This window comes from Natrix helvetica (assembly GCF_964273705.1).
Source record: "Natrix helvetica genome assembly, chromosome: W".
NCBI lineage: Eukaryota > Metazoa > Chordata > Lepidosauria > Squamata > Natricidae > Natrix > Natrix helvetica.
Window position 1 is genome coordinate 64,344,384 of NC_138555.1, and position 25,844 is coordinate 64,370,227.

General features: G+C 42.8%; 1 protein-coding gene across 4 annotated transcripts in view; it reads left to right on the forward strand.

The window, feature by feature from the left end:
* The window catches only part of LOC309400792 (dolichyl-diphosphooligosaccharide--protein glycosyltransferase subunit STT3B), a 238,717-nt gene that overhangs the window by 26,597 nt on the left and 186,276 nt on the right, over positions 1–25,844 (forward strand). For all 4 annotated transcript variants that reach the window (XM_081969460.1, XM_081969459.1, XM_081969461.1 and 1 more), the window contains exon 2: positions 6,337–6,445. In XM_081969460.1, the coding sequence (XP_081825586.1) occupies positions 6,337–6,445 (109 nt within the window). The remainder of the gene's footprint in view (positions 1–6,336; positions 6,446–25,844) is intronic.

Consider the following 25,844-nt stretch of genomic DNA (forward strand, 5'->3'; position numbering starts at 1 on the left):
CAAGAGGAAGAAACATCAGAAGATAAAGAAAGAAACAGGAAAGAAGAACAGAGGCAAGAAAGAGAGAGAGCAGAAAAGGAGGGTGCGAGAGGGAAGAGTCAGATACAAACTAGAAGTAACAAGAAAAACCCCATCTAAGGATGGACCAGGAAATAACAGTTATCTCATTAAACTTGAATGGATTGAACGCACCAAAAAAAAGAGTGCAGATGTTTAACAAACTGAAGAAACTAAAGGTAGATATAATCTGCATACAGGAAGTGCATATTAAAAGGGACCATAAGAACTTATTGGAAAATAAAAAAACTAGGGAAATTATATGCAACACTAGCAGAAAAAAAAAAGAGGGATAGCAACCTACATAAAGGAAAAAATAAATTCCAAAGAAGTCTACGCTGATGAAGAAGGTAGGATACTAATGATTGAATTAGAGACAACAGAAAAACCGATACTATTAATAGTCATATATGCACCAAATCAGAAACGAGGAATTTTACAGGAAACTACACAACAAAATAAACGAATTAGAATACGAAAATATTTGCTTAATTGGGGACTATAATACAATAGCGGACAAAAAAATGGACTATGAAAGCAAAAAGAAAAACAAAACAAAAAAAATATGCTGCCCAAAGCCTTCTTTGAGATGGCAACCGAATACAAATTACATGACATTTGGAGAGAAAGGCACCAAACAAGAAAGCAATATACCTTTTACTCGAACCCCCATCAGTCACTATCAAGAATTGACATGGCTTGGATCTCATCTGGACTATGCAATCAAGTAGATGAAATTGAAATAGAACCAAATGAGTGGGCTGATCATAATCCAATAAAATTAAGATGGAAAGGTCAAAGAAGAAGAAAAAGATGGATGATGAGTTCAAGCATCATAAATGAAATAGAATACACCCAAATGCTGGAGAAAGAACTAAAACAATTTTTTAGAATAAATAAAAGAGAAGATACCTCAATTCAAAATATCTGGGACACTATGAAAGCATACATAAGAGGCCTTACGATTACCTATATGGCAAGGAAAGCTAGAAATCAAAAAAAGCAACAAGAAAGTATGCAAAGGGAACTCATGGAAGCCAAAGATGAACTCCAGAAAGACCCAAAGAATAAAAAGAAAAAAGAAAAAAGAGAGATAATCAAACATAAGCTCAACCTAATAAATCAAAAGGAATTAGCGCAGAAAATTAAAGCAGCCAGACAAAGCTATTTTGAACAAGCCAATAAACCGGGACGATGGCTGGCATACATACTGAAGAATGAAAGAGAAAAAAGGATGATATACCGATTGAAAGACGAGAAGGGAACGATTCAATACAAAGCAGAAGAAAAGAAGAAAATTATACGTAAATACTTCACAAAATTACACACACAAGACAGTATGGAGGAAAATAAAATAAGGCATTACTTAAACAAAGCAAAGATAAACCCAATCTCAAAAGAGCAAAGGGAGTTGATAAACAGGCCAATAATGTTAGCCGAAGTGGAATCAGCTCTGAAAAACCAGAAAAGTAATAAAACACCAGGACCAGATGGAATACCGATGGAGCTATACAAAAATAATAAAATAATACTGGAAGAATTAGGGGTAGACATGTTTAATGAAATCTTAGGAAAAGCCAAGATACTGGAAACATGGACAGAAGCAATAATTTCGTTAATCCCAAAAGAAGAACCCAGCCAACAAGAAATTCAAAATTACAGACCAATTTCATTATTAAATTCTGACTATAAAATATTTGCAGCAATTATGGCAGGAAGAATCAAACAAGTTTTAAATGAACGAATACACCCAGACCAAAACAGATTCCTACCTCACAGACACATCAGAAATAATACGAGAATCATCCTAGACATAATAGAGTATTATGAGGCGCACCCAGAAAAACAAATGGTACTGTTTTTCCTTGATGCACAAAAAGCATTTGACAATGTAGTTTGGAAATTTATGATAACAGTATTGGATGAGATGAAATTCGTTGAAAAATTTATAAAAATGATAGAAGGATTTTATAATAACCAGACAGCCAAAGTTCTGATGAATGGAGAACTAACAGAGAAGATCGAAATAAAAAAGGGAGTCAGACAGGGATGCCCCCTCTCTCCTTTGCTGTTCATACTGACTTTGGAAATCTTACTAAATGAAATCCGGAAAGACCAGGGAATAAAAGGTCTAAGACTCAAAAATGAAGAATATAAGGCACAAGCCTATGCCGACGACTTAGTATTTGTACTAGAGGACCCTTTAGATTCTAGTCGGAAATTAATTCAAAAATTAGAAGAATACGGCGAAGTGGCAGAATTAAAGATCAATAAAAACAAAACAAAAATGATAACCAAAAACATGACCAAAAAACAAAAAGAGGAACTGGAAATAATAACCAATATGCAAATAGCTAAGAAAGTAAAATACCTGGGGATCTGGGTGTCGGCAAAATGTTCCACAATTAAAGATGATAACTATAACAAATTAGTGATACAAATAAAGAAAGACATAGAAAATTGGAAAAATATTCAACTATCACTCATGGGACGCATAGCGACAATCAAAATGAATATTTTACCAAGAATCTTATTCCTGTTACAAGCCGCACCTATTAACCCAGGTAAAAAATTCTTTCAAGAATTAAATAACATAACCACTAGGTTTATTTGGCAGGGACGAAAAGCGAGGATCAAACTAAAGTCATTGCAGGACAGCAAAGAGAGGGGAGGTTTAGCATTACCAAATTGGGATTTATACGCATTGGCAGTATCAATAACATGGGTGAAGGATTGGATAGAGCTAAAGAATAAAAGAATTTTGACCCTGGAAGGCCATGATTTGCAAGCAGGCTGGCACACTTTCCTATGGGATGATAAAAATAAAACACACAAATACTTTCAAAAACATTTAATTAGAAGAGCGTTATTGCAAAAATGGCTCAGAATAAAAAAAATCCATTACGTGAAAATCCCGAATTGGCTATCACTAACAGAAAGGACGACTCACCCAAATTTTATAGATTTGAACAAAATACTAAGATATAGAGACTTAATTGATAGACAGGGAAACTTAAAAACAGTTGAAGAATTGGCAGAACGGAACATGAAAGTGGACTGGTTAACCTACTTGCAAATCAAAACTAAATACAATAATGATACCAAATTATATGACATTGAAACAGAATGACACGAATTGGATAAAATCATCCAAAGCCCAGATAGAAAATTGATAGGGAGAATATATAAATTTCTCCTGAAATACAAAATGGAAGAGGAAATTGTGAAAGAACAAATGATAAAATGGGCACAGAACTTTGGACACAATATTGAATTAGACAAATGGGAAAAATTTTGGGGAACAAACTTAAAAATGACACTCTCGGTCACATATAAGGAAAACCAGTATAAAATGTTTTATAGATGGCACCTAGCACCAACAAGGTTAGCTAAAATATCGGCAAATACATCCCCAAAATGTTGGAAATGCAAATCGATACACGGAACATACTACCACCTATGGTGGACCTGTGAGGAGGCTAAAAAGTTTTGGAAAAAGATCCAAAAGTGGCTGGAGGCAATAATGGGAGTTAAAATAGATTGGAAACCGGAAATTTTCTTATTAGGATTACTGCCTACAAAATACAAAAAAGAAACCCAGTACTTAATATTGCATATAACAATGGCGGCAAGGATTGCCTATGCCCAGAAATGGAAAAACAAGCCAACTCCAAGTGAAGAGGAAATAATAAGAAAGGTGATGGACTGTGCTGAAATGGACAAATTAACTAAAGAAATCCAGGGAAAAGAAGAATCAGAATTCTATCAGATATGGGATAAATGGTATAGGTGGATGGAGGAAAGAAATAGGAATCCTAGGCGATAAATAAGCAGAATGTGGTAGCTCTTATAGATTGTTGTCGGTGTTAAAATGTTTATTCATTGAATAATATAAATACGAATGATTTTGGATAAAAGTACTTTCAAACAAATGTAGTTAAAGGAGAATATTGGTATATTCTTTGATTTAAAATGCACAACTTAATTTGAATGAAGTATAAAGAATGATTGTAGTAATGCACGGAATTCAAATGTAACCAATCGACATGCTAGCTGGAAGACGTATTGAAGAGTATTTTGTGTGTGTGTTATCCGTCTAATTAAAACAATAAAAAAAACTTTAAAAAAAGGAATAAAAGGTTATTGGACTTGGAAGGTCATAAACTGAGATTGCCATAGACAGCACAAAAGCATCCACACTGGCCTCTACTCCACTCTGTTCCACTTCTACTACTCCTACTTCAACTCCTACTATTACACCTTATGAATATTCCTTGTGAATACTAGAGAAAAGGATCTGCTTCATGCTGCTTTACTTGCATACACTACCACACCCAGGTGTCTTAGCATAGGTTTTATTGCCAACATTGTCGTGCTGGCTGGGGAGAGGGCTTAAATAGACAGGACAACAGCAACATGTACTCTCCTGTGAAGTGATCAAGTTCACAAGGGAGGGCACGCTTAATGGCCCACCTAGGAGAAAGGATTTAGGAGCAACTACTCTTAAATATTCTCTGCCTACTCACCTAATGAGCCTATTCAAATTAGGTGAGAAACGAAACCACAGGAGGACATATATATCGTCCCCCAATCAACTTGCTCAGACTGAAGAAGCTACTTGGATAAGCAGCATAACTTTTCAAAACAAAAAGTCCAGTTGCTATGACTCAACTTCCAAATAACTATGTGGATGACAGGGAACTTCATCAACAGGGCTGGTTTATTATCTTTACAGCTGGGGGCAGCAGCCTCCCCTGCCTGTTTATCAGTTAAAATAACAGTAACAACTTGCTGACTTGATGAGCAGGGTCCCACAAAATAACACCCTTTGGAAATATTAGGAAAGTGGTCAGCATGGGCTTCTTTTTGTAAAACATGCTTGAATGTCAACAATATTCGCTTATGGGCCATCTTGCTGGGCAGCCACTCCACCAAAATGGAGTAGTAACATCAAGTAGCTGATTTAAGGAATAACCCATTGCTTTCTTGGAACCCCATCATCCCCTGTTGAGATTATTAGCAATAGCAATAGCACTTAGACTTATATACTGCTTTATAGTGCTTTTCAGCCCTCTCTAAGTGGTTTTACAGAGTCAGCCTCTTGCCCCCAACAATCTGGGTCCTCATTTTACCCACCTCAGAAGGATGGAAGTCTGAGTCAACCTTGAGCCTGGTGGGATTTGAACTGCCAAATTGGAGGCAGCCGGTAGTCAGCAGAAGTGGCCTGCAGTACTGCACTCTAACTACTGTGCCATGGAGGCTCATTAAGGGTGATTTGTAAGAAAACTTAATTAGTTTGCAACATGGTTGTTTTGATATTTATTTTCAGCCCTCCCATGCCTCAATGGTTGGTGGGCAGATTTGTTTGGAGCTTGTTCTTTTTTCTCTGTTGATTCAGTTATAGAGTCTGTTTTTGTATAAAGCAACTTAAACATTTTGGACACGGTTTCCTGCTTTGGTAAAATATATTAATTTATTATGGAAAGATCAAGCAAATATATCAAGGGACCCTTTCAGCAACTCCACTTTCACTTTTATTTCTGCTAAATAAACAAACATTGATAATACAGTGTACACAGTAGACACAAGTTCTATGGTCTCATTTTTATAAATCTCTTCCTGGCAGCTTTTTGGAGTAAATGCTGAAGTCAATTATGTAGCTACCTGTGGGGGTGGGATTGGCATATCTAAGATGTCTAGGGAATTTGGTTCCTTGTTAGAAGTGGCATGCTCCTCTGCACTAACTTCTCGTATGTTCCAATTCAACAACTCATAACTACTGGTATTTGTAGCATGCCCAGGTTTTGGCTTGGTAATAATGCAAAAGTTAGTGCTGTCATTACTTACATTTTTGTTTTCAGATGCCTTTTTAAAATTCCATTCGGTCATCTATTTTTTGTTGCTTGGACAGTTTGAGCACTATCTGTATGCCAAAATTCATTCTTCCTCTTTGCTTCCTCTTTCCCTTGCTGTAATCTTACCTTGCTGGTAGTATAAAAACAGCTCTCAGCCGGTTGTTTGAGAATTGGTCAAATACAGTTATGCATGGGTCCAATAATTAAAAAGAGGATTAGTCTAGTAATGTAAGGTACAACTGATAATTTACCAGAGCACTCTGATCGCTAGGTGATTTCACATCACCACCTTGGGGGAGGAACCTCTTTTAATATTAGAAATTCTAAGCATTTAGTTCCTCAAACAACATTATATGGATTTGAACTTTTACCTGGACTGACATTTAATTAATAGATTTTTTAACATTTGATCTATTTTTTCCAGGTTTAACTACAGATCAACACATCATCTTGCATCCCATGGATTTTATGAATTTTTAAATTGGTTTGATGAAAGAGCATGGTATCCACTAGGAAGAATAGTTGGTGGAACTGTAAGTATCGGAAAATACTATTCAAGTTCTCAACAAAAATCTCTTCCATATTAATATCTATTTAAACTGTTTTTATATTGCTATTTTAATTTGTAGTTTGCAGTTAAGAAATATGCATGATACTCAGTTTTGTTTTTTTTAATTAAATCAGACGTGTTCAAATTTCATCCTTTAAATGAGGACTACCTGTTACTATTAATAGTAAGCACTATTTCACTACCACACCTCCCAAGGTTCAAATACTTTTTAACCAGATTTTTTAAAAAACTCCCATTATATAATCTATGTTCAAATTTCTTTATTTTCTTGTATCAGGGAATGGAAAGAATTCAGATATATACATGAGTATAGACTGACAAATAGGTAGATCATGTAGGCCAGCAGTCCCCAACCTATTTGGCACCAATCTTCTTTTGTACTTTAGTGGAAGACAATTTTTCCACAGACCGGGGAAGGGGGATGGTTTTGGTTTTCCTCACTTGCCTACCACTCACCTCCAGCTGTGCGGCCCGGTTCCTGGGTGTAGGCAGTTTCCCTCTGAAGGTGCATTGGAAGGCTTAAGTTCTGGACCCTTTAATAACATATGAGTATACACAGTGTAGTGTTGTCAACTGAGCTCCCTGTATTTCTAATAAAAAGACAGTATCTATGTCACCATCAAGTTGGCTATTCTGTTCCATCTCTGCAGTGAGAGCAGCAAAATACAATACAATACAATACAATAGTAGAGTTGGAAGGGACCTTGGAGGTCTTCTAGTCCAACCCCCTGCCTAGGCAGGAAACCCTATACCGTTTCAGACAAATAGCTATCCAACATCTTCTTAAAGACTTCCAGTGTTGGGGCATTCACAACTTCTGGAGGCAAGCTGTTCCACTGATTAATTGTTCTAACTGTCAGGAAATTTCTCCTCAGTTTTAAGTTGCTTCTCTCCTTGATTAGTTTCCACCCATTGCTTCTTGTTCTACCCTCAGGTGCCTTGGAGAATAGTTTGACTCCCTCTTCTTTGTGGCAGCCCCTGAGATATTGAAACACTGCTATCATGTCTCCCCTAGTCCTTCTTTTCATTAAACTAGACATACCCAGTTCCTGCAACCGTTCTTCATATGTTTTAGTCTCCAGTCCCCTAATCATCTTTGTTGCTCTTCTCTGCACTCTTTCTAGAGTCTCCACATCCTTTCTACATCGTGGTGACCAAAACTGAATGCAGTATTCCAAGTGTGGCCTTACCAAGGCATTATAAAATGGTATTAACACTTCACGTGATCTTGATTCTATCCCTCTGTTTATGCAGCCTAGAACTGTGTTGGCTTTTTTCGCAGCTGCTGCACATTGCTGGCTGATATTTAAATGGTTGTCCACTAGGACTCCAAGATCCCTTTCACGGTTACTACTGTTGAGCAAGGTACCACCTATACCAGTGATGGTGAACCTTTTTTGGCTCGCGTGCCACAAGTGGGGGGAGCGCAGGGGGGTCGAGTGCGGGCGTGCCGCACCCATAATGCAACGCGCGACCCCCCCAGTGCGCATGCGCGCACAACGCGCGACCCCCCCATTTTTACATTTTTTTTTGCCCTCCCCAGGCTCCAGGGGCTTTATAGGAGCCTGGGGAGGGCGAAAAGAGCCTCCCCCGACCCCCCGGAGGCCCTCCGGAGGCTCCAGGGACTGTCCGGAGGCTTCCCTGAAGCCTTCGGAGCGCTTAAAACCACCCTCCGAGCAAACCGGAAGTGACTTCCGTTTTGCTCAGAGGGTGGTTTTAAGCGTTCCGAAGGCTTCAGGGACGGTCCCTGAAGCCTCCGGGGGGGCAGGGGAGGCTCTTTTCGCCCTCCCCAGGCTCCTATAAAGCCTTTGGAGCCTGGGGAAGGCGAAAAATAGCTTTTAAAAAAGTGAACTCAGCTGGCCAGCGCACGCATGCGTGCTGGCCAGCTGACAGGGCAGCGCCTCGCGTGCCCTGACAAATGGCTCCGCGTGCCACTTGTGGCACGCGTGCCATAGGTTCGCCATCACGGACCTATACTGTACCTGTGCATTCCATTTTTGTTGCCTAAATGTAGAACCTTACTCTTTTCACCATTGAATTTCATTTTATTAGATAGTGCCCAATGTTCAAGTTTGTCAAGATTCTTCTGTATCTTAAGCCTATCTTCTGGAGTGTTGGCTATTCCTGCCAGCTTGGTGTCATCTGCAAATTTGATGAGTTCCCCATTTATTCCCTCATCCAAATCATTGATGAAGATGTTGAAGAGTACTGGGCCTAGAACAGAGCCTTGGGGTACTCCACTGCATACTTCCTTCCATGTAGATGCAGTTCCATTGAGGACTACACGTTGAGTGCGGTTGGTCAGCCAGTTACGAATCCATCTGGTGGTGATGCTGTCTAACCCACATTCTTCTACTTTATCTAGTAGTAGGTTATGGTCTACCTTATCAAAAGCCTTACTGAAGTCCAAGTAAACTATATCAACAGCATTCCTCTGGTCCACTAATTTTGTCACATTATCAAATAATGCAATAAGATTAGTCTGGCATGATCTGTTTTTGACAAATCCATGTTGGCTTTTGGCTATTACTTTGTTTGCTTCTAGGTGTTCGCAAATTCGTTGCTTGATTCTTTTTTCCAGAATCTTTCCTGGTATTGAGGTCAGGCTGATAGGTTTGTAGTTTCCTGGATCTAATTTTTTCCCTTTTTTGAAGATGGGAACCACATCAGCTCTTTTCCAGTCCTCTGGTAGTTCCCCAGTGTTCCAGGATCTCTGAAAGATATAATTCAGTGGTTCTGAGATCTCATCTGCCAGTTCCTTCAGAACCCTGGGGTGTAATCCATCCGGTCCTGATGATTTGAACTCGTCTAGGGTAGACAGGTGCTCACTTACCATTTTCTTCCCTATTTCAATTTGTGTTCCTAATCTGATTTTTGTGGTGCTGCTTTTGATAGGTTGGACTGTTTTATCCCTTTGTGTAAAGACAGATGCAAAACATGAGTTAAATAGTTCTGCTTTCTCCCTGTTGCTCGTCACCTTCTTGCCACTTTCTCCTAGCAATGGACCAATTGTTTCCTTAACTTTTTTCTTGTTTTTAACATGTTGGAAGAAGCTCTTTTTGTTAATTTTTACTTTTGTGGCAAGCCTTTCTTCATTGTGAGCCTTAGCTTTCCTCACTTCATCTTTACAGGCTCGGGCTATTTGCTGATATTCTGCCTTAGTTATGTCCCCCTCCTTCCACTTTTTATACTTACCTTTTTTGTCTTTCAGTTTGTCAGATAGTTCTTTATGCAGCCATGCTGGTTTCTTTTGGGAGCTGTTATTTTTCTTCTTCATTGGTATTGTGCTAGTCTAGGCTTTTGTAATCTCATTTTTCAAAATTTCCCAAGCTTCTTGAGTTGTTTTCCCCTTGAGGATTCTCATCCATAGAATTTTTCCCAAGCTCTCTCTAAGTTTATTGAAATTAGCTTTCTTAAAGTCCAAGACTCTAGTTTGACTTTGTTCTACTACTTGTGTTTGCATAATGTTGAATTCCAATATTGCATGGTCACTTGCCCCCAGGGTTCCTATGGCTTCAACACCTTCTATCATTTCCTCTCTGTTAGTGAGAATTAAGTCCAATATGGCTGATCCCCTTGTTCCCTTCTCTACTTTTTGGAAAACAAAGTTGTCTGCTAAGTTTGTTAGGAACCTGTTGGATCTTCCACTTGGTGCAGAGTTTGTTTCCCAGTTGATGTCAGGGTAGTTAAAATCTCCTATTACTATTGTGGTGTGCTTCCTACATACCTTACTTAGGTGACTAGCAAAAAGTTCATCTACTTCCTCTGCTTGGTTGGGTGGCCTGTAGTATAGACCTATGGCAATGTCATTTCCCCCACAACCTTTAATATTGACCCAAATGCATTCAGGATAGTTCTCATCATTGTTGTGCTCTATTTCTGTAGAGACGTAGTTATTTCTTATATATAGTGCAATTCCACCTCCTCTTTTATTTGGTCTATTTCTTTTAAATAATTTAAATCCTTCTAGCTGTATGTTCCATTTGTCAGTTTCATCCCACCAAGTTTCTGTAATGGCAATAATATCGTATCTGCCCTCTTTTACTTGAATTTCTAATTCGTCCTGTTTATTCCTCATACTCTGTGCATTGGTGTATAGACATTTGAGTCCATTTTGATTGACCTTGTGTTTACTGTCTACATAACCTGTGTTATGCCTGACTGCCCCTATTTTCTTGCCACTTGTGTGATTCATGCACATGGTATGGCAATCACTATTAAATGCTTGGTTTTGCTTGACAGCAGGAGTGATAATCTTACCCACACACACATCTATGTTACATGCACTTATAACCCTATGAATTTTAGTTTCCTGGGGACAGAAATGTTCTGTATCTATTAATTCTCTGTCCCGGCTCTTCAGTTTAAATGTTTTATCAAGAAAATCTGTGAATTTAATGCCAAGTAACTCAGTCCCTTTCTTGGATGGGTGCAACCCATCTCTTTTGTAGAGTTTTTCATTGGACCAGCTACAGGCATCATGACTAATAAAACCAAAGCCTTCCCTTTTACACCACTCCTTTAGCCAAACATTAAACTCTGCTACATGCTGGCCCTTCCCTTTTTGTTCCTTATATACAGGTAAAACCTCTGAAAAGATAAGCCTACAACCTATACTATTAAGTTCATACCCCAAGTTCTGGAAATCATTCTGCACAGAAAGTACATCTTTCTGGGATAGATCATTAGTGCCAAGATGTATAATAGCATCAACGTCACAGTCCTTACTTGCATTCTTGACTATCTTAAGAATATGCCTCTTGTCTCTGCTGGCAGTAGCACCTGGCAGACACCTGACCTCTTTTAAAACCTCCATATCCTTTCCTAAATTTACATCCCTTACGATTGAATCACCAACCAGAAGGTGACTTCTCTTTTTACATACCTTGATCTTCTTCTGCGACTGATGTGTGATACCTGGTTCCCCATTTCGCATTTCCGAAGAAAGTTCTTCGTTTTGGACCACGATCCCCTGCTTATTTGAATCAACTTATTTGAGTTGAAAGTAAACCTTCCTTTTGTAACTTGCCATTTTAATGTAGTTTCATGTATGGATTCTGCTCCTGCACGGTGGAAAAGCTTTTAAAATTAGGTTAGAGTGTTCAGACAAATCACATTTCAACATTAATGCTGTCATCTTGAAGAAGATTAAGTTGATGTTTCTAGCCTCCTAATCCATCTTCAGTGTTATTTTTTTAAAAAAAGTTTTTTTTAAAAAATTCTCAAATATAGTTACAGGTATACATTCACATAGTTATTATTCTTATTTATCTTTATCACTTTTACATATTTGTTTTTCCATATAAAAGGTTAAAATATACATTCTGGGTTGCTTTGCTTACCATCCCATACACCTATTTTGTATTATCACCACCCTATCTTTTCTTTTCACCCTCCCTTCTCTACTTCCTTCCTTTCTCCTCTCCTTTCCCTTTCCTTCTTCCCTTGCCTCTCCCCTACTCCTCTCTTCCTCGTCCTACCCTCTCTCTTCTTTCTATCCCTTTCCTCTTTCTTCCTTCTCTCCCCTTTCCTCTCTTCTCCTCTCCTCCTTTCTTCCTTTCCTTTTCTGTTATTGTGGTTATCTCTTTTCAACGCTGAACTGGTGTATTTTCGGGAAGGTATTCCCACAAACCCTGTTATAATTTTATGCTTATCCTTTCCTATTCCCTTTTCTTCATTATCATGTCCTAACTATTTTTTTCTCTATCTCATTCTTGAACATATATGTATATATTAATACTTTCTTTTCTATTTTCTCTTCCCCCCCTTCCATTTAATAGTGTCTCGTCTGGTTTCTATATCTCTCTCTCGCTTTCTTTTCTAAATTCCTTTCTCTAACCAATCATAAAATCTTCCCCATGTCTTGAAGTACACCGATTCCTCTTTATCCTTTATTCTCAAAGTTAACCTGTCCATCTCTGCACAATCTAAGATTTTTTTATTATCTCTTCTTCTGTTGGTATCTTATCTGATTTTCAATTCTGTGCAAATACAATTCTCGATGCCGTAGTTACATGTATAATCAAATATGTATCTTCTTTTTTATATTTCTCTGGAAGGATACCCAATAAACATATCTCTGGCCTAAGTTCTATATTTCGCTGTAACATTTTATCTAAACATGTTCTTATCTTAATCCAATAGTTCCTACGTTCCTATCCAATGTCCACCACATATGATAATATGAACCCGTACATTGTTGACATTTCCAACATTTCGCTGATTTATTTTTAAACATCTTTGCTATCTTTTCAGGTGACATGTGCCATCTATAAAACATTTATATAAATTTTCTTTATACGCTGTTGACATAGTTAATTTGTAATTCCTTTCCCATAGTTGTTGACATTTCTCTAGCTCAATTGAATAACCAAAATTCTTTGCTCATGCTTATCATTGTATCCTTAACCACTTCTTCTAGTCTGATTTTTAATAGATAGCTATATAATTTCTTAATAGGTCTTTCTTCTGTTCCCATAATTATCTTACCCAGCTCTTAACTTCCCAGGTTGAAACCATACTCCTCCTTGTCTTTTTCATATCTTGATTGTTTTTGCAATTGTGAAAACCAACCTATATCAATCCCTTGTTCTTCTAACTCTTGTTTTTGTTTTAATTCTCCCCTTTCTGTTAAAATATCTTTGTATCTATTAATATTCTTCATACTACTGATGTTTGGATGTGTCAACGCTTCCATTGTTGAAAGCCACATTGGTATTTCTAAGTAATGTTTTCCTTTTTCCCATGTTGTTCATAGTCCATTCCTTATGTAGTGTCTCTGGAAATAACCATGTACCCTACTTTTACCATGCCACAAAAATGCATGCCAACCTAGTTGCAAATCATGTCCCTCCAAAGTCAATAATCTTGTATTTCTCAATAAAATCCACTCTTTCATTTCCAAGTTAGTGCAGCTGCTTGATAGTACAATTCCCAATTTGGTAATCCGAACCTGCCTCTGGTTCTTACATCTTGTAGCATTTTTATATTAATTCTTGCTTTTTTCCCTTGCCATATGTATTTTCCCACTATTCTATTCATAATTTCAAAGTATTTTTTCTCTAGCTTTATCGGTATTGTTTGAAATAGAAATAAAATTCTTGGTAATACATTCATCTTTATTACTGCTATTCTTCCCATTAATGATAGTTGTAATTTCTCCACCTTTACAAGTCTAATTCTATTTGTTTTCTCACCTTATAATAGTTATCCTCCTTTATTGTTACACATCTTGATGTCAATTAAATGCCCAGATATTTCACTTTTTTCACTACCTGTATATCCAATTTTCCCATTAACTCTCTTTTCTGTTTTTCTGTTATATTTTTCACCAATTTTTTAAATCTTTGTTTATTTTCAACCCTGCTACCTCTCCATGTTCCTCTATTATTTCAATTAGTTTCGGTCCTGTTTCTATCGGATCCTCCATAATAAACACGAAATCATCAGCTAATGCTTGTAGTTTATATTCTTCTTTCTTAATCCTCATTCCTTTTATTTCTTTATTCTGTCTTATTTCTCTGTTCAGGATCTCTAGTGTCAATATAAATAATAGTGGTGATAGTGGGCATCCTTGCCTCGTTCCCTTTGTAATTGCTACCTTTTCCATCATATCACCATTTACCATCACCTTTGCTGATTGATTATTATAAATAGTTTTAATCATGTTTATAAACCCCTCACCAAACTCCATCATTTGTAACTGCATTATCATAAATTGCCAGTTCATGTTGTCAAAAGCCTTTTGTGCATCCAAGAATAGCAGCGCCATTTGTTTCTCTGCATGAGCTTCATAGTACTCAATGTGTTCAGTACAATCCGCATGTTGTCTCTGATCTGTCTCTTAGGTAGAAACCCATTCTCCATAGTGAGGGGAGGAGTATCCAGGATGGGTTGACATTGTCCTCTCTTGATTGGGCTGAGGCAGATAAGCTCTTTAGGCCACGCCCTGGTCACCAGGTACTACCCCAGTTATCGACTCAGCCCTCAACTGGGCGGTTGTGCCATCCAGGAACTCCTGAGAATCCAAAGGAAAAAACTAGAGACCTTTTAAAAGAAGCACAAAACTGCCTGAGTGAGTATCTGGAGACTCACAGAAAGCCTGGTGGGGCTAGGAGCGGTTGCCATTAGCCCCCAGGGGCGGCACACAGCCTGGGTCACTAAGGGTGACCTGGGTCACTCAGCAAGGACTGCCGGCAGCTTTGAAACGCTGAGCCCCCGCAAGCCTCACCAGAGCACAGCGGGAGCCTGGAGCAGAGCTCATTTATGAGACAACGCTTCCAGAAGGCTAATTCCACCCGCAGCAAGGGGCGCGGCGGCTCTTTGAGCATAAGCCCGCTTTTCAAGCCCCGGATTGAAGCGCCCTTTGAATTTCAGTGAGAATCGCCTTGGGGACCATGTGCTCCAAGATGGCGGCTCCCTGCTCCTCCGAGGACACTAGGAACCCAGAGATAGGTTCAAAGGACAAAAGCAATTTTGCAATAAGGCAGCAAAAAGCCCTGCTCCAGTTTCTGATAACAGGCTTCCCTGGGGCAATGTTCAGGGCTTCCCTCCCCTGGGGGAGGGGCAGAGGGGGTTTCCTTGCAGCTATCAAAGGATTTGGGAGGTTGGCTCTTGGCTAGCTGACCCCTTTCTCATTCAAATTTTGCTTCCATGGAGACCTTTCCACAAAGCCTTTACAACCACTCTCCTCATTAGACTGCGTGATTCTAAATCACATGATCACATGCATTTGGCCTTAACAACAGCAAATTGGACTGAGTAAGTGGAGAAGGGGGAACGTGCTTTCTACTTTCCAGAATCTGCTTCCTAGTATATCAGAGCTTGTGAGCACCTTTCCACAGACAAAAACAGGACTTAAGCCCCCCCCCCCCCGAAAACTATTTCTAAATATGAGAAGCAGGGGCACAGGGCACTAGAACTCATATGCCAGAAGGCTAACAGTGGGGGGGGGGGCTCCCTGGACTAGGACAGGAGGATATAAGTCCAGGGATCTCACCCAGCAAAGCTGCAGAGGAAGACCCCTCATGGCAAGGAGGGTGCCCATTGACACCCCGGGTCTCTGGGGCCCTGTCCAGGCATGGCAATCACACCTTTGCACAATGCCACCCCGGTTGCCTCCCCCCTTCAGGGCCCTCCCACCAAGCCAGCTCATCTGGAGGGGCAGGCAGGAGTGCTAGCCAGATGCCAATCTTCAAAAATATTTGGAATTCATATCTATATACATCTTTAATTGACTGAAAGTTGGATTGTGAGTAGTATTGAACTGGATTGTTAATTCCCTACCATGGGTGGTGGCAGCCTTGCCTCAGCCCCTCAGGGGTGGCATACTATTCCACTCAGGCCTTAGCCTAACTGTCATTTGACAGGGCCTTGTCATTGGGGCCTATTTCAAACGCTTATGCTCCATGCCACTAGTTGTCTATCATGGCTTCCCCTAGCACAGGAGCACTCCGCAGCTCCTCACAGAATTGGGTAATGACAGGGACTGTCAAAGCAGCCGCGAGCACCTGCGCCATCCTTTTTGAAGAGCACCGAGCGCAGCGGAGACTAATTGGCCTAAATTGACTGTTGGAACAGGGTGTAGGCCATAGCTCCACCTGAGAACCTCCTTTGCCGCTTCAGGGCTTGGGGCTCTGGCCAAGGGTGGCAACTTCCCCTGCACAGCCCACATATGGCGACCAGCCCTAGCCTCAACTTTGCAGGCAGGGTGATACCATCCCCTTCTGACCTAGGTTTTCCCTTTGTGTACACCCAATTTCAGATATTAGGGCCAAGGCTCTGCGGCAGGGTATGCCAGAGGTAGTTGACACCCAGGCAGAGGATTCCCCTGTCTTCCCTGTCCAGTCACAGGATGCTCAGGCCTCTGATTTGAAGGAAGGCTTAGTGAGGGAGGAAACCACCTCTGAGGAGGACGGTATGCCACCTGCCACTTCCAGCCTTTCTGGTCTCCTCCAGCCTTTGCTATTCAAAAACCTCTTATTGAAAGCTAAGGCCTCAGCCAAATTGGCCAGTGATAGCAGCAGAAAGGGTAGCTCTTTGTATTTGAGTACAATGACAATAAAGATCATACTTACTTATATTTGCCGTGGAGGCAGAGGCAGGGCCCACACCAAAGTTCCTTCCTGATCTGATTAATAGATAGTGGGCATCTTCAGGCCCAGTGCCCACCTCTAATGGCAGGACAAGGATATAGTCCAGGGTTTCTGCCACCTAGCGCTGAGGCTCTGGGGTCTGCCTTGCACACCTCTGATACTATGCCGGGGCACTTGAGGAGGCTCTACAGCCTGAGGTCAAGAAGCAGACATCACTATAACGAGTTTCAGGTAGTGGCCTGGGCATTAGGAGCGGCTATGACCGCTCCTCTCCCTTTTAATCTTTCTTGTCTGATCTGCTTTCAGGATTACAGCAACTCCCTGCAGCGGACGTCAGAGACACCAGGACCTTAACAAAATGGTAGATTCAGAAGCAGGCTCGGTTTCTCTGTCATCAGAAAGATAGCTCTCTCTCAGACAGCTAGCCTCCCAGGTAGTCAGGGTGTGTGGGGTGTCTCTAGTCAATCTGACCAAACTGCTAGACACCAGGGTGTCCACCATTGGCATTGGTCCTCAGGCTCGCTTCCTCACCAGGGACATCCAATGGGTCCTTTTGCCTTTCCAGTGAAGGCGCATGAGCTGCTCCCAGACCAAAGTCCTTCTTCCAGCAGAAGTCCCCCGCTCTCTGCTCTGGTGGATGTCCCTGGCAATAACCAAGGGTGAAGTCTTCAGAACGCCAGACCAGGTGACAGTAACAACAGATGCCAGTCTGTTCAGGTGGGGCGCCCATCTGCGGGCTCAGAGGGCGCAAGGACAATAGAGCCAGGCGGAACTGACTCACAACATAAGCTGGTTGAAGCTCAGGGCGGTCTGCCTGGCCTCTGTTACATTTTCACCGCTTGGTCAGGGGCAATCATATTTTAGTCCTCACGGACAACATCACCACCAAGACTCACATAAGCAGACAGGGAAGGACCAAATTGAAGTCCCTCAGGCGGGAGGCCAAAAGACTGGGACGGGGCTGAAAGGAACCTCTTTCGTTGACTGCGGAACATATAGCGAGGGTGGACAATATCAGAGCCGACTGGGTAAGCCGGGCCGATGCGGCCAACTTGGAGTGGGGACTGCAGCCAGCAATCTTTGACGAGGTGGCGAAGCACTTCGGACGCCTGGAGGTCAACTTATTCGCCACTCCTCCCAACACCCAGCTCCCGAGGTTCTACTCCAGGTACCAGACACGGGGGGTGGAGGGGGTGGACGCCCTCCGATGCCCATGGGCCCAAGGACTACTCTAGGCCTATCCTTCTTTGCCCCTGATTCCCAAGGTCATACCAAAATCCTTTGGGAGCGGGCAGAGGTGGTGCTAATTGCCCCACACTGGCCCCGGAGGCCGTGGTTTGCCGATCTCCAATCTCTCTCAGTGGACAGGCCCTGGAAGATCCCCCAGGAGAGGATCTCCCTCAGCCAGGGGTCGCTGGAGCACCCAGACCCTCAGTGGCTCCAGTTGACTGCTTGGCGCTTGAGGGAAGACCACTTCTCCCCTAGGATTATACTGACCATCCAGGCGGCCCGCAGACCCCCACAGAGCGCATTTATGGCGCTAAATGGCGGGCCTTCTCAACATGGTGCACCTCCAGGGGTCACGATCCGGTTCGGATCGCTGTTCCACAGGTTCTGGACTTTCTCCAGGTGGTTCTGGACAGAAGTTTAGCCCCCAATACAATTAGGAGACAGGTCTCGGCCATTTCATTGGTACTCCTGTGGGGAAGGGCTCAGGTGTTGACTTACCACCCTGTGGTCAGGCGATTCCTCAAGGGGGCATCCAACCTAAAGCCACCGAAGGTACACAGGTGCCCGTCCTGGGACTTGCACTAGGTATCGGACGCTCTGACAGGCTCTCCGTTGAACCATTATGAACTGCTTTGCATAAGTTTTTGACCCTTAAGGTGGCCTTTCTGGTGGCCATAACCTCCGCCAGGAGGAGATCCGAACTACAGGCACTGTCTGCCAGGGAAGATTTCTGTGTGTTCCACTAGAACAGGGTGGTGCTAAAGTTGGACCCCTCCTTCACCCCCAAGGTGTGGTCTTGCGTCCATCGCTCGCAGGAATTGATATTGCCCAATTTCTGCCCGGACCCTTCTCACTCGTTAGAGAGGAAGGGGCACACCCTGGACGTAAGGAGGGCTCTGAGGATTTACCTTAGAAGAACCGACCGAACAGGAGATCCGAGTTTGTCCATTTGTCTCCTTCAAGCCGGGGTCCTGGGGGAACAAGGTGACTTCCACCACCATAGGCAGGTGGTTACGAACCTGTATTGGTACCCCCTACCAAGCACGGGGTCTGCAAACACCCAGCTCCATTACAGCGCATTCCACACTAAGCGCGGCCATCTCAATGGCCTGGGCCACTCAGGCCTCATTGTTGGAGATCTGTAGGGCAGCTACTTGGTCTCCCCCTCACCATTCGTGAGGAACTACAAACTGGACTCCCTTGCCTCTGCAGAGGCTTCATTCGGGTGTAGGGTGTTGCAGGCTGTGCACAGGGCGGAGGTGACGCCTCACCAGACATACGTTTGTGCGTGTTCTTAACAGGCGTAACCCTCCCTAGGGACGTGTAGCCTTTGGTACGTCCCATCCTGGATACTCCTCCCCTCACTATGGAGAAAGGGCGTTGGTACTTACCTGATACGCCTCTTCTCATAGTGGGGGAGGAGTATCCAGCCCCTCCCTGATATGGTTATGTAAGCAAACGAGATATACCTGGTTGTCGAACTGTTCTGTTAGGTAGCAAGAAAGACATGTTTGGTTGTTGAACTGCTCTATTAAAGGAATAAATAAACAAGGTTTGAAACTAAGACAAAAGTCTGGAGTGGATGGCACAACGAGTCGGATAGAGTTCTTCGCCGATAACTGGGGTAGTACCTGGTGACCAGGGCGTGGCCTAAAGAGCTTATCTGACTCAGCCCAATCAAGAGAGGACAATGTCGACTTCCGGTTCCGGCTCCCGAGAGCGACAGGCGTGTTCCGCTCGCCCTGTGCACTCTTGGTGGGCTCCTCCTTGATCGGGGGGGGGGGCACTGGGTGCTTTGTAGGGGCGCCCAGCCGAGGGGGCGGCTAGCTGGGGGTCCCCTGTGTCGTCGTCGGCCGCGGGGGGGCTCCTGGCATTGCCCTAGGTGCCAGGAGGCGAAAGGGGGTGCGCAGGAGCTCTATGCTTCCGCGCGCTTTCGCAACGGGGCTGCCGGACGAATCTAGCAACTTGAAGGCTGCAGCTGCGAGGTGGTGAGATGGAAACACTCCCCGACTCCTTTCTTTGACTGTTTGGTGAAGGATTGACAGCGTTTTAAAGACTTTCAATTGGTTTCTGGGAAGTGCGATTGGAGGGAGGGAGATTTCCCCCCCCCCCTTGGATGGGCGGCTTTGGATTGCTCTCTGCCCCTGGAGGAGAGGGGGGAGAGTTTTAAAATGAAATCACACTCATAGCAAGCAAGCAGGTGAATACCCTGTTGCAATTGTGAAAGAGAAGTGATGATCTGTTCTTTTTGAAAACTTTTGAAAACTTTTAGTTTGCTGCCTTTTGATCCTGTGCTGGCAAGGCAAGATGGCACACTTCCGTTGTCTTTATGCACTTTGAAATTTGACTCCACCCACAGAAATTGCTGGCATTTTGTCTTTGTCTCCATGACACCCAGAAATATCTCTTGAAATACTGTACCTTGGACTTGGACTGATGGATTTTATTGTCTGGATTTGAACTATAGAAAAGGTCTCTCTGGACTCCCTGCCTCGTGATCCCTCTCGGCTATCCCCTGTTCATCATTGCCATTCTACCTTAAGGACACAAACACCGCTGAGTTTCTCTTCATTAAGATGGCACCGAAAAGACCTCCACCTGGGAAACCAGGCTTTGCTGGCTCTGCTCCAACATCTTCAACGTCCAGCCCCAGTGGACAACAGACATTAACATCTCTATTACAAAAACCCCCTGAGGAGGACCTAACCCAGCAGTTGCTTCAAAAGATCTTAAAGGGGCAGGAGGAATTGAAAAATCAACTGAAAGAAATGAATGAACAACTCGGAGAGAACCAAAACCGAACGGCTCAAAATTCACAGAGACTGGAACTTTTGGAGGAGGGGACGGCTGAGATGAGGAGGGAGGTGAGGGGGGTCCAGAGAGGAAACCAAGAACTTGAGAACCATCAGATAAAAATAGAATTTGAAAGGATGTCTTTTTTCCTTAGTTTTCAAAATATAATTGAGGCTGATAATGAAGATTTGAGGGAGATTATGACAAACTTACTCGCTGAATACATCAAAAAAGACAGACAGCAGTTGGGGTGGGATATTGACCTGATCTATAGAGTCAATTCAGCTTATGCTAGAACACACAATGTTCCAAGAGAGGTTCATATTAAATTTCTTAGAAAGACTACAAGAGATGAGGTTCTGAGTGCACAAAAGGGGCAAACGTTAAAATACAAGGAGAGAGAGATAGTCATCCTGAAACAAATCCCAAAGAAAGTCAGAGATAAAAGAAAAAAATATTCGTTTTTAGCGAAAAAACTATTTGAAAAAGGGGTTTGGTTTCGATGGCTTCTGCCAGAAGGTATGTTGATATTCTGGGAGGGCAGTAGAGTTAGAATTAATACAACTATGGAGGCGGAGGCCTTCATGGAATAAAACAATGCTCTCCTAGATAAAGCCGTTGACACTATACAGGACACGCAGGACACGGGAGGTGCTGGAGCCTTGCTGGGGGGGGGGGGGGAAGAGGCAGCATCGAGAAAACTTAGATCACAAAAGTGAGCTAGAAAAACACTGCAATTGCTGATACAGGGAATTTCTTTCTGTTGGATATAAAATAGATTGAAAATATTGGAAGATATAAGGTAAAATATGCTGTCAAAAAATTGTTAAGTAGTATGTTACTTAATGTATTAACAAGTGAAAATTACGATAGTCGGGGGGAGTGCCATTCTCTGCACAATGTAGCTGCCATAATTTGTACCCTTTTCCACTACCCTTTTTCCTAAAAATTTTGTAAAACCAATAAAAATTTTGTTCAAAAAAAAAAAAAAGAGGACAATGTCAACCCATCCTGGATACTCCTCCCCCACTATGAGAAGAGGCGTATCAGGTAAGTACCAACGCCCTTTTTGGTCCATGTGTATAAATTCGTTAAAGAGTCTCTTCATTCTTTTTGCCATTATTGATGCAAAAATTTTGTAATCCACGTTTAGTAATGAAATTGGCCTGTAGATCTTTACTTGCTGTAAGTCTGACTTTTCTTTTGGTATAAGAGTTATATATGCCTCAGTCCATGTATCTGGCATCTTTGTCTCCCCATATAACTTGTTAAATAGTTCCAACATTATATTAATACGTCTTGTAATGTTTTGTATAATCCTGCTGGTAATCCCTCTGGTCCTGGTGTTTTCCCCTTCTTTTGCCTTTTAATTCCTTCCATTCCCTTCATTGTTATTCTTTCTTCTAACGTCTTCTTAATTTTTTCTGGAATCTTAATTATTTTAGTTTTTTCTAGGTATTGTCTTATTTTTTCCTCAGGAACCCTCTCGTGTTGGTACAATTTTTTATAATAATTCTCAATTATTATTTTTCTTTTTCTCATTTAAGTGTTGCAGATTTCCTTCTTGGTCCATCAGTTGGCTTATCAGGTTTTTTTCCCCTTCTCTTTTTTCACCTTATATGCCAGCCAGCGCCCTGGTTTATTTGCATTTTCAAAGAAGTTTTGTTTTGTCGATTTTATTTTATTTGCCAGATCTTCATTGTCTATCAAATTCAGTTTATGTTTTTGCAGTGCCATCATGTTTTTTTATTTTTTTATTTTGTGGACTTTTCTGTAACTCTATTTCCAGTCTCTTATACTCCTGTTCCAATTTCTTTTGCATTTGTCTATTCTGCCTGTTCTTTTTTCCTAAGTATGTCATTACAAGTCCTCTGATATAAGCTTTACAAGTATCCCATACGTTCTGTAGTGATGTATCCTCTTTTCTATTTTCCTTGAAAAAATATATCAATTCTTTTTCCATATATTTCTGGAAGTTTTCTTCAGTGTTATTATTAGAACCCATGAAGTATACCCTCCAAATAACAAAAGACTAATTTAGGAGTTTACTTATATTATTTGTGAAGTTCCCAAGAGATGACCTAATTAATTTACAAGCCTCGAGACAAAGTTAAAAAAAAAACCATTCATTTATTAGGATCAACATCTTGGCATGACTTTCTGTGGAGCCGAAACTAAATTCCACTTAATGGCATCTGAACTTTACCCCTGTGTCCCCTCCCCTCTGCCTGAAGTCATTAATCACATTCACCAACAAGATGTTACGGCAGGTTATAGACATGCACATTCACAGGCCAGCTGCAAAGAATATGAGACTTGACGGGCCAAAAGTATGCATGGAATTCTCCCTTCCCGAGTTGATAGTAGTCATGGAAACGCTTTACACATTGACATTATCCTTGTATCCTCCTATGGTCTTGATCATGGTTTGACCACATACATGTAACAACAGTTTTGATTTGGGCTTAACTTGACTGTTTCGCATTGACAAAGCAATACACTTCTCTTTCAAGTTTACAAATTGCCAGTTTTTGCAGATATGGACTAAGATAGGTGTTCTGACCCCCCTCGCTCTGGTATACCAAGTCACTCCGACACAAAGTCTCTTCCAGATGTTTATTGACATACAGGTTCCACCTTGGCATGACATCAGGAGCCCCCTTCCTTTGGCTTTCACCACTGCTCCATGCCTCAGGTGCCCCCTGGTGGCCAACCAGCCTCTCTGCGCCCTGCTCAGAGTCAGAACCCTGTCCAGGGTCCTCCACATCCTCCTGAGCTGACTCAGGGACCCTCGCTGTTGGAGTCTGGTGGCAACTCCAACGGCTCCTGCTGGGCCACAACACTTAGGTATCAACATTAGGTACCAAGCTCTTGGTTCAGTAGAGGGAATAACTCTTGGTTTCCAGAACTTGTGTACCATAGGGCCTTTTGATGACATGAACATCCAGCTTGAGAGTATCCAAATAAAAGTCCAGGATCATTTCATTTCTGAAAAGCTTACTGTTTATTGAATACATTGCATGGTTAAGGCGAGGTAAAACTAACTCGGAAATTCCCAGGCACCAGTTCATGGTATTAAACAATGAATTTCCCAGCCCAACCTCCAGGCTTCCAAATAGACCATGTAAACAAGTTATCTTTGTTATGGGAACCATCTGCTGCCTTCTTCACACCTGTTATGATGTCCTTGAAAAGTTTCCAGACTCTCACAAGCTTCAGTGGAACTGTAGAGGTTTTGTTTCTCCAACTAACCCATCCGTAATCAACACCTCCCCCCTTTACTGACAAGTTGAAACGAAGAGGGACGTACCTACCAATGTTTCACTCTTGACAGTAACAAGTCTCTGTACTCGGATTAGTGATTACACCAGGGGTGTGAAACTCAATTTCTTTGAGGGCTGCATCAGCATTATGGTTGCCGTCAAAGGGCCAGTAGTGGGGTTGCTGTGACTGGTTGGGTGTGGCCAGCTCGATGCCGCTCACTGGGCATGGCTGATTTTGAGATGGCTGGGTCGGGATGGAACAAGTTGCACCAGCTCCTTGCCTCCCCAAACTGCTTACAGCCAAGCACATGCTTCCCCCCCCCCCCCCCCCCGTGCACACACACACACACACACACGGCACATTCCAAGTTTGGGGACTTTTATCCAAAGTCTCCAAACTTGGAATGGTGTGCGTGTGCGTGCATGTGCACAGCAAGCCAAAGGAGATGTGCTTATCCCAGTCCCAGACATCATTGGTGTTTTGCTGTCCGGTGCCCCCTCGCAGCAAAGCAAGAGGAGGAGGAGGAGGATGCTGTATGTGGAAGCGTGGAGGAGAAAGTTTGCAGGAAACAGTTTCCTCCGAGTCCAAGTTCTGCCTTGACAGATCTCTGGAGAGCAAGAGGAGGAGGCAGGGGAGCAGCGCTCCCTGGTCCTGCACAAGGGAGGCTGGCCCTTCTCAAAAGGGAATCCCCATTTCCAATTGTGCGTGGTAAGGATGGTGGCTTGTTGAAGCAGCCTTCCCTCACACAGCTCTCCTGCCACCCCTTCCTCCTCTCCAGAGATCTGCAGGGGAGACACATCTGGAGAGCAAGTCGCAGCCTCCATATTGGCCACTTCTACCGCTCTAACACCCCCCCCCCCCAATTAAACATACCAAAAAGAAAACATTGTTAAACCACTAATTACATATTTTCTGGAAAAACCACCTTTATTAATGTTAGGAAGGAAGAGCAAACCTTATTAAGGAACTCTTAACAGGATTGACTAGTTTGCAGTCAGGTGTTCGGTACAGACCTTCCCAATGTGATTTTAATAGCCCAGGAAGGGATAGGAAAACTTGAGGAAAACTAGGCAATCAATAAACTGGTGGATTACGCTTGCTTTTCCCTATGTTGATTCTCCTCCCCAGCAGCAGCCCATCAATTTTACAACTGCATGTCCACAAAGATCAGCCTCCCGATCACTGCTGATAGAGAAACCCTCTTGCATTTTGGTGATGGTCAGGCCATACACTTGCAACCAAAGGAAATACCCGAATGCAGCTGGCCAGAAGGCAGCCCAGCCACTGTGCCCCCCCCTGTTCCTTCTCTTTGGCCCCTAGGCCCAGATGCAGCTGCTGCTCTTCGCCATAGCCAGGGCTAGACTTGAAATTACGTCAACCCACTTAGTCCTGCAAAGCAGGGCCCACCCTGCGCCCTTGACGAGAGCCCAGACTAAAGGCTGAGTGCTCCAGCCTGGCCCTGCCAAGGAAGGGGGCAGCAGCCGAGACTACACCGTGTCTCTCCAGCTGAGGTTCATTGGGTGACCCCCTCCCCCAGTGAGCCTGAGTTACTTGCCTCTTGTTGAGGATTTTGTTGGGATGCTCAAAGGCCGCCCCAGCTTTATTCTGGAATTTCGGGATTGGAAAGTGGAGGGGCAGAGCCGCATTTGTAGTACCAGCCACACCTGCTGGAAAGCCTCCTGCTCCCCTCCCCCAGCTACCTGCTTTGGAGCTTTCCTTACCATGATGGCAGCCCCGTTGGAGAAGGAGAAAGCATCACATTTGTACCACCAGCCACAGCTGCTGCTGGGACTGCCTTGGTCAGGAAAGGGGCCAAGGAGAAGGAATGGGAGGGGTGCGGTGGCTGGGCTGCCTTCTGGCCCACTGCCTTTGGGTTTTTCCTTTGGTTGCTGGCTGGGGTGGGTCGAGGCAGCAGGGGCTGGCCCCTTGCTGTCTCCAGGGCAGCCCTGTGGGCCAGATCTAAGCACCTCATGGGCTGAA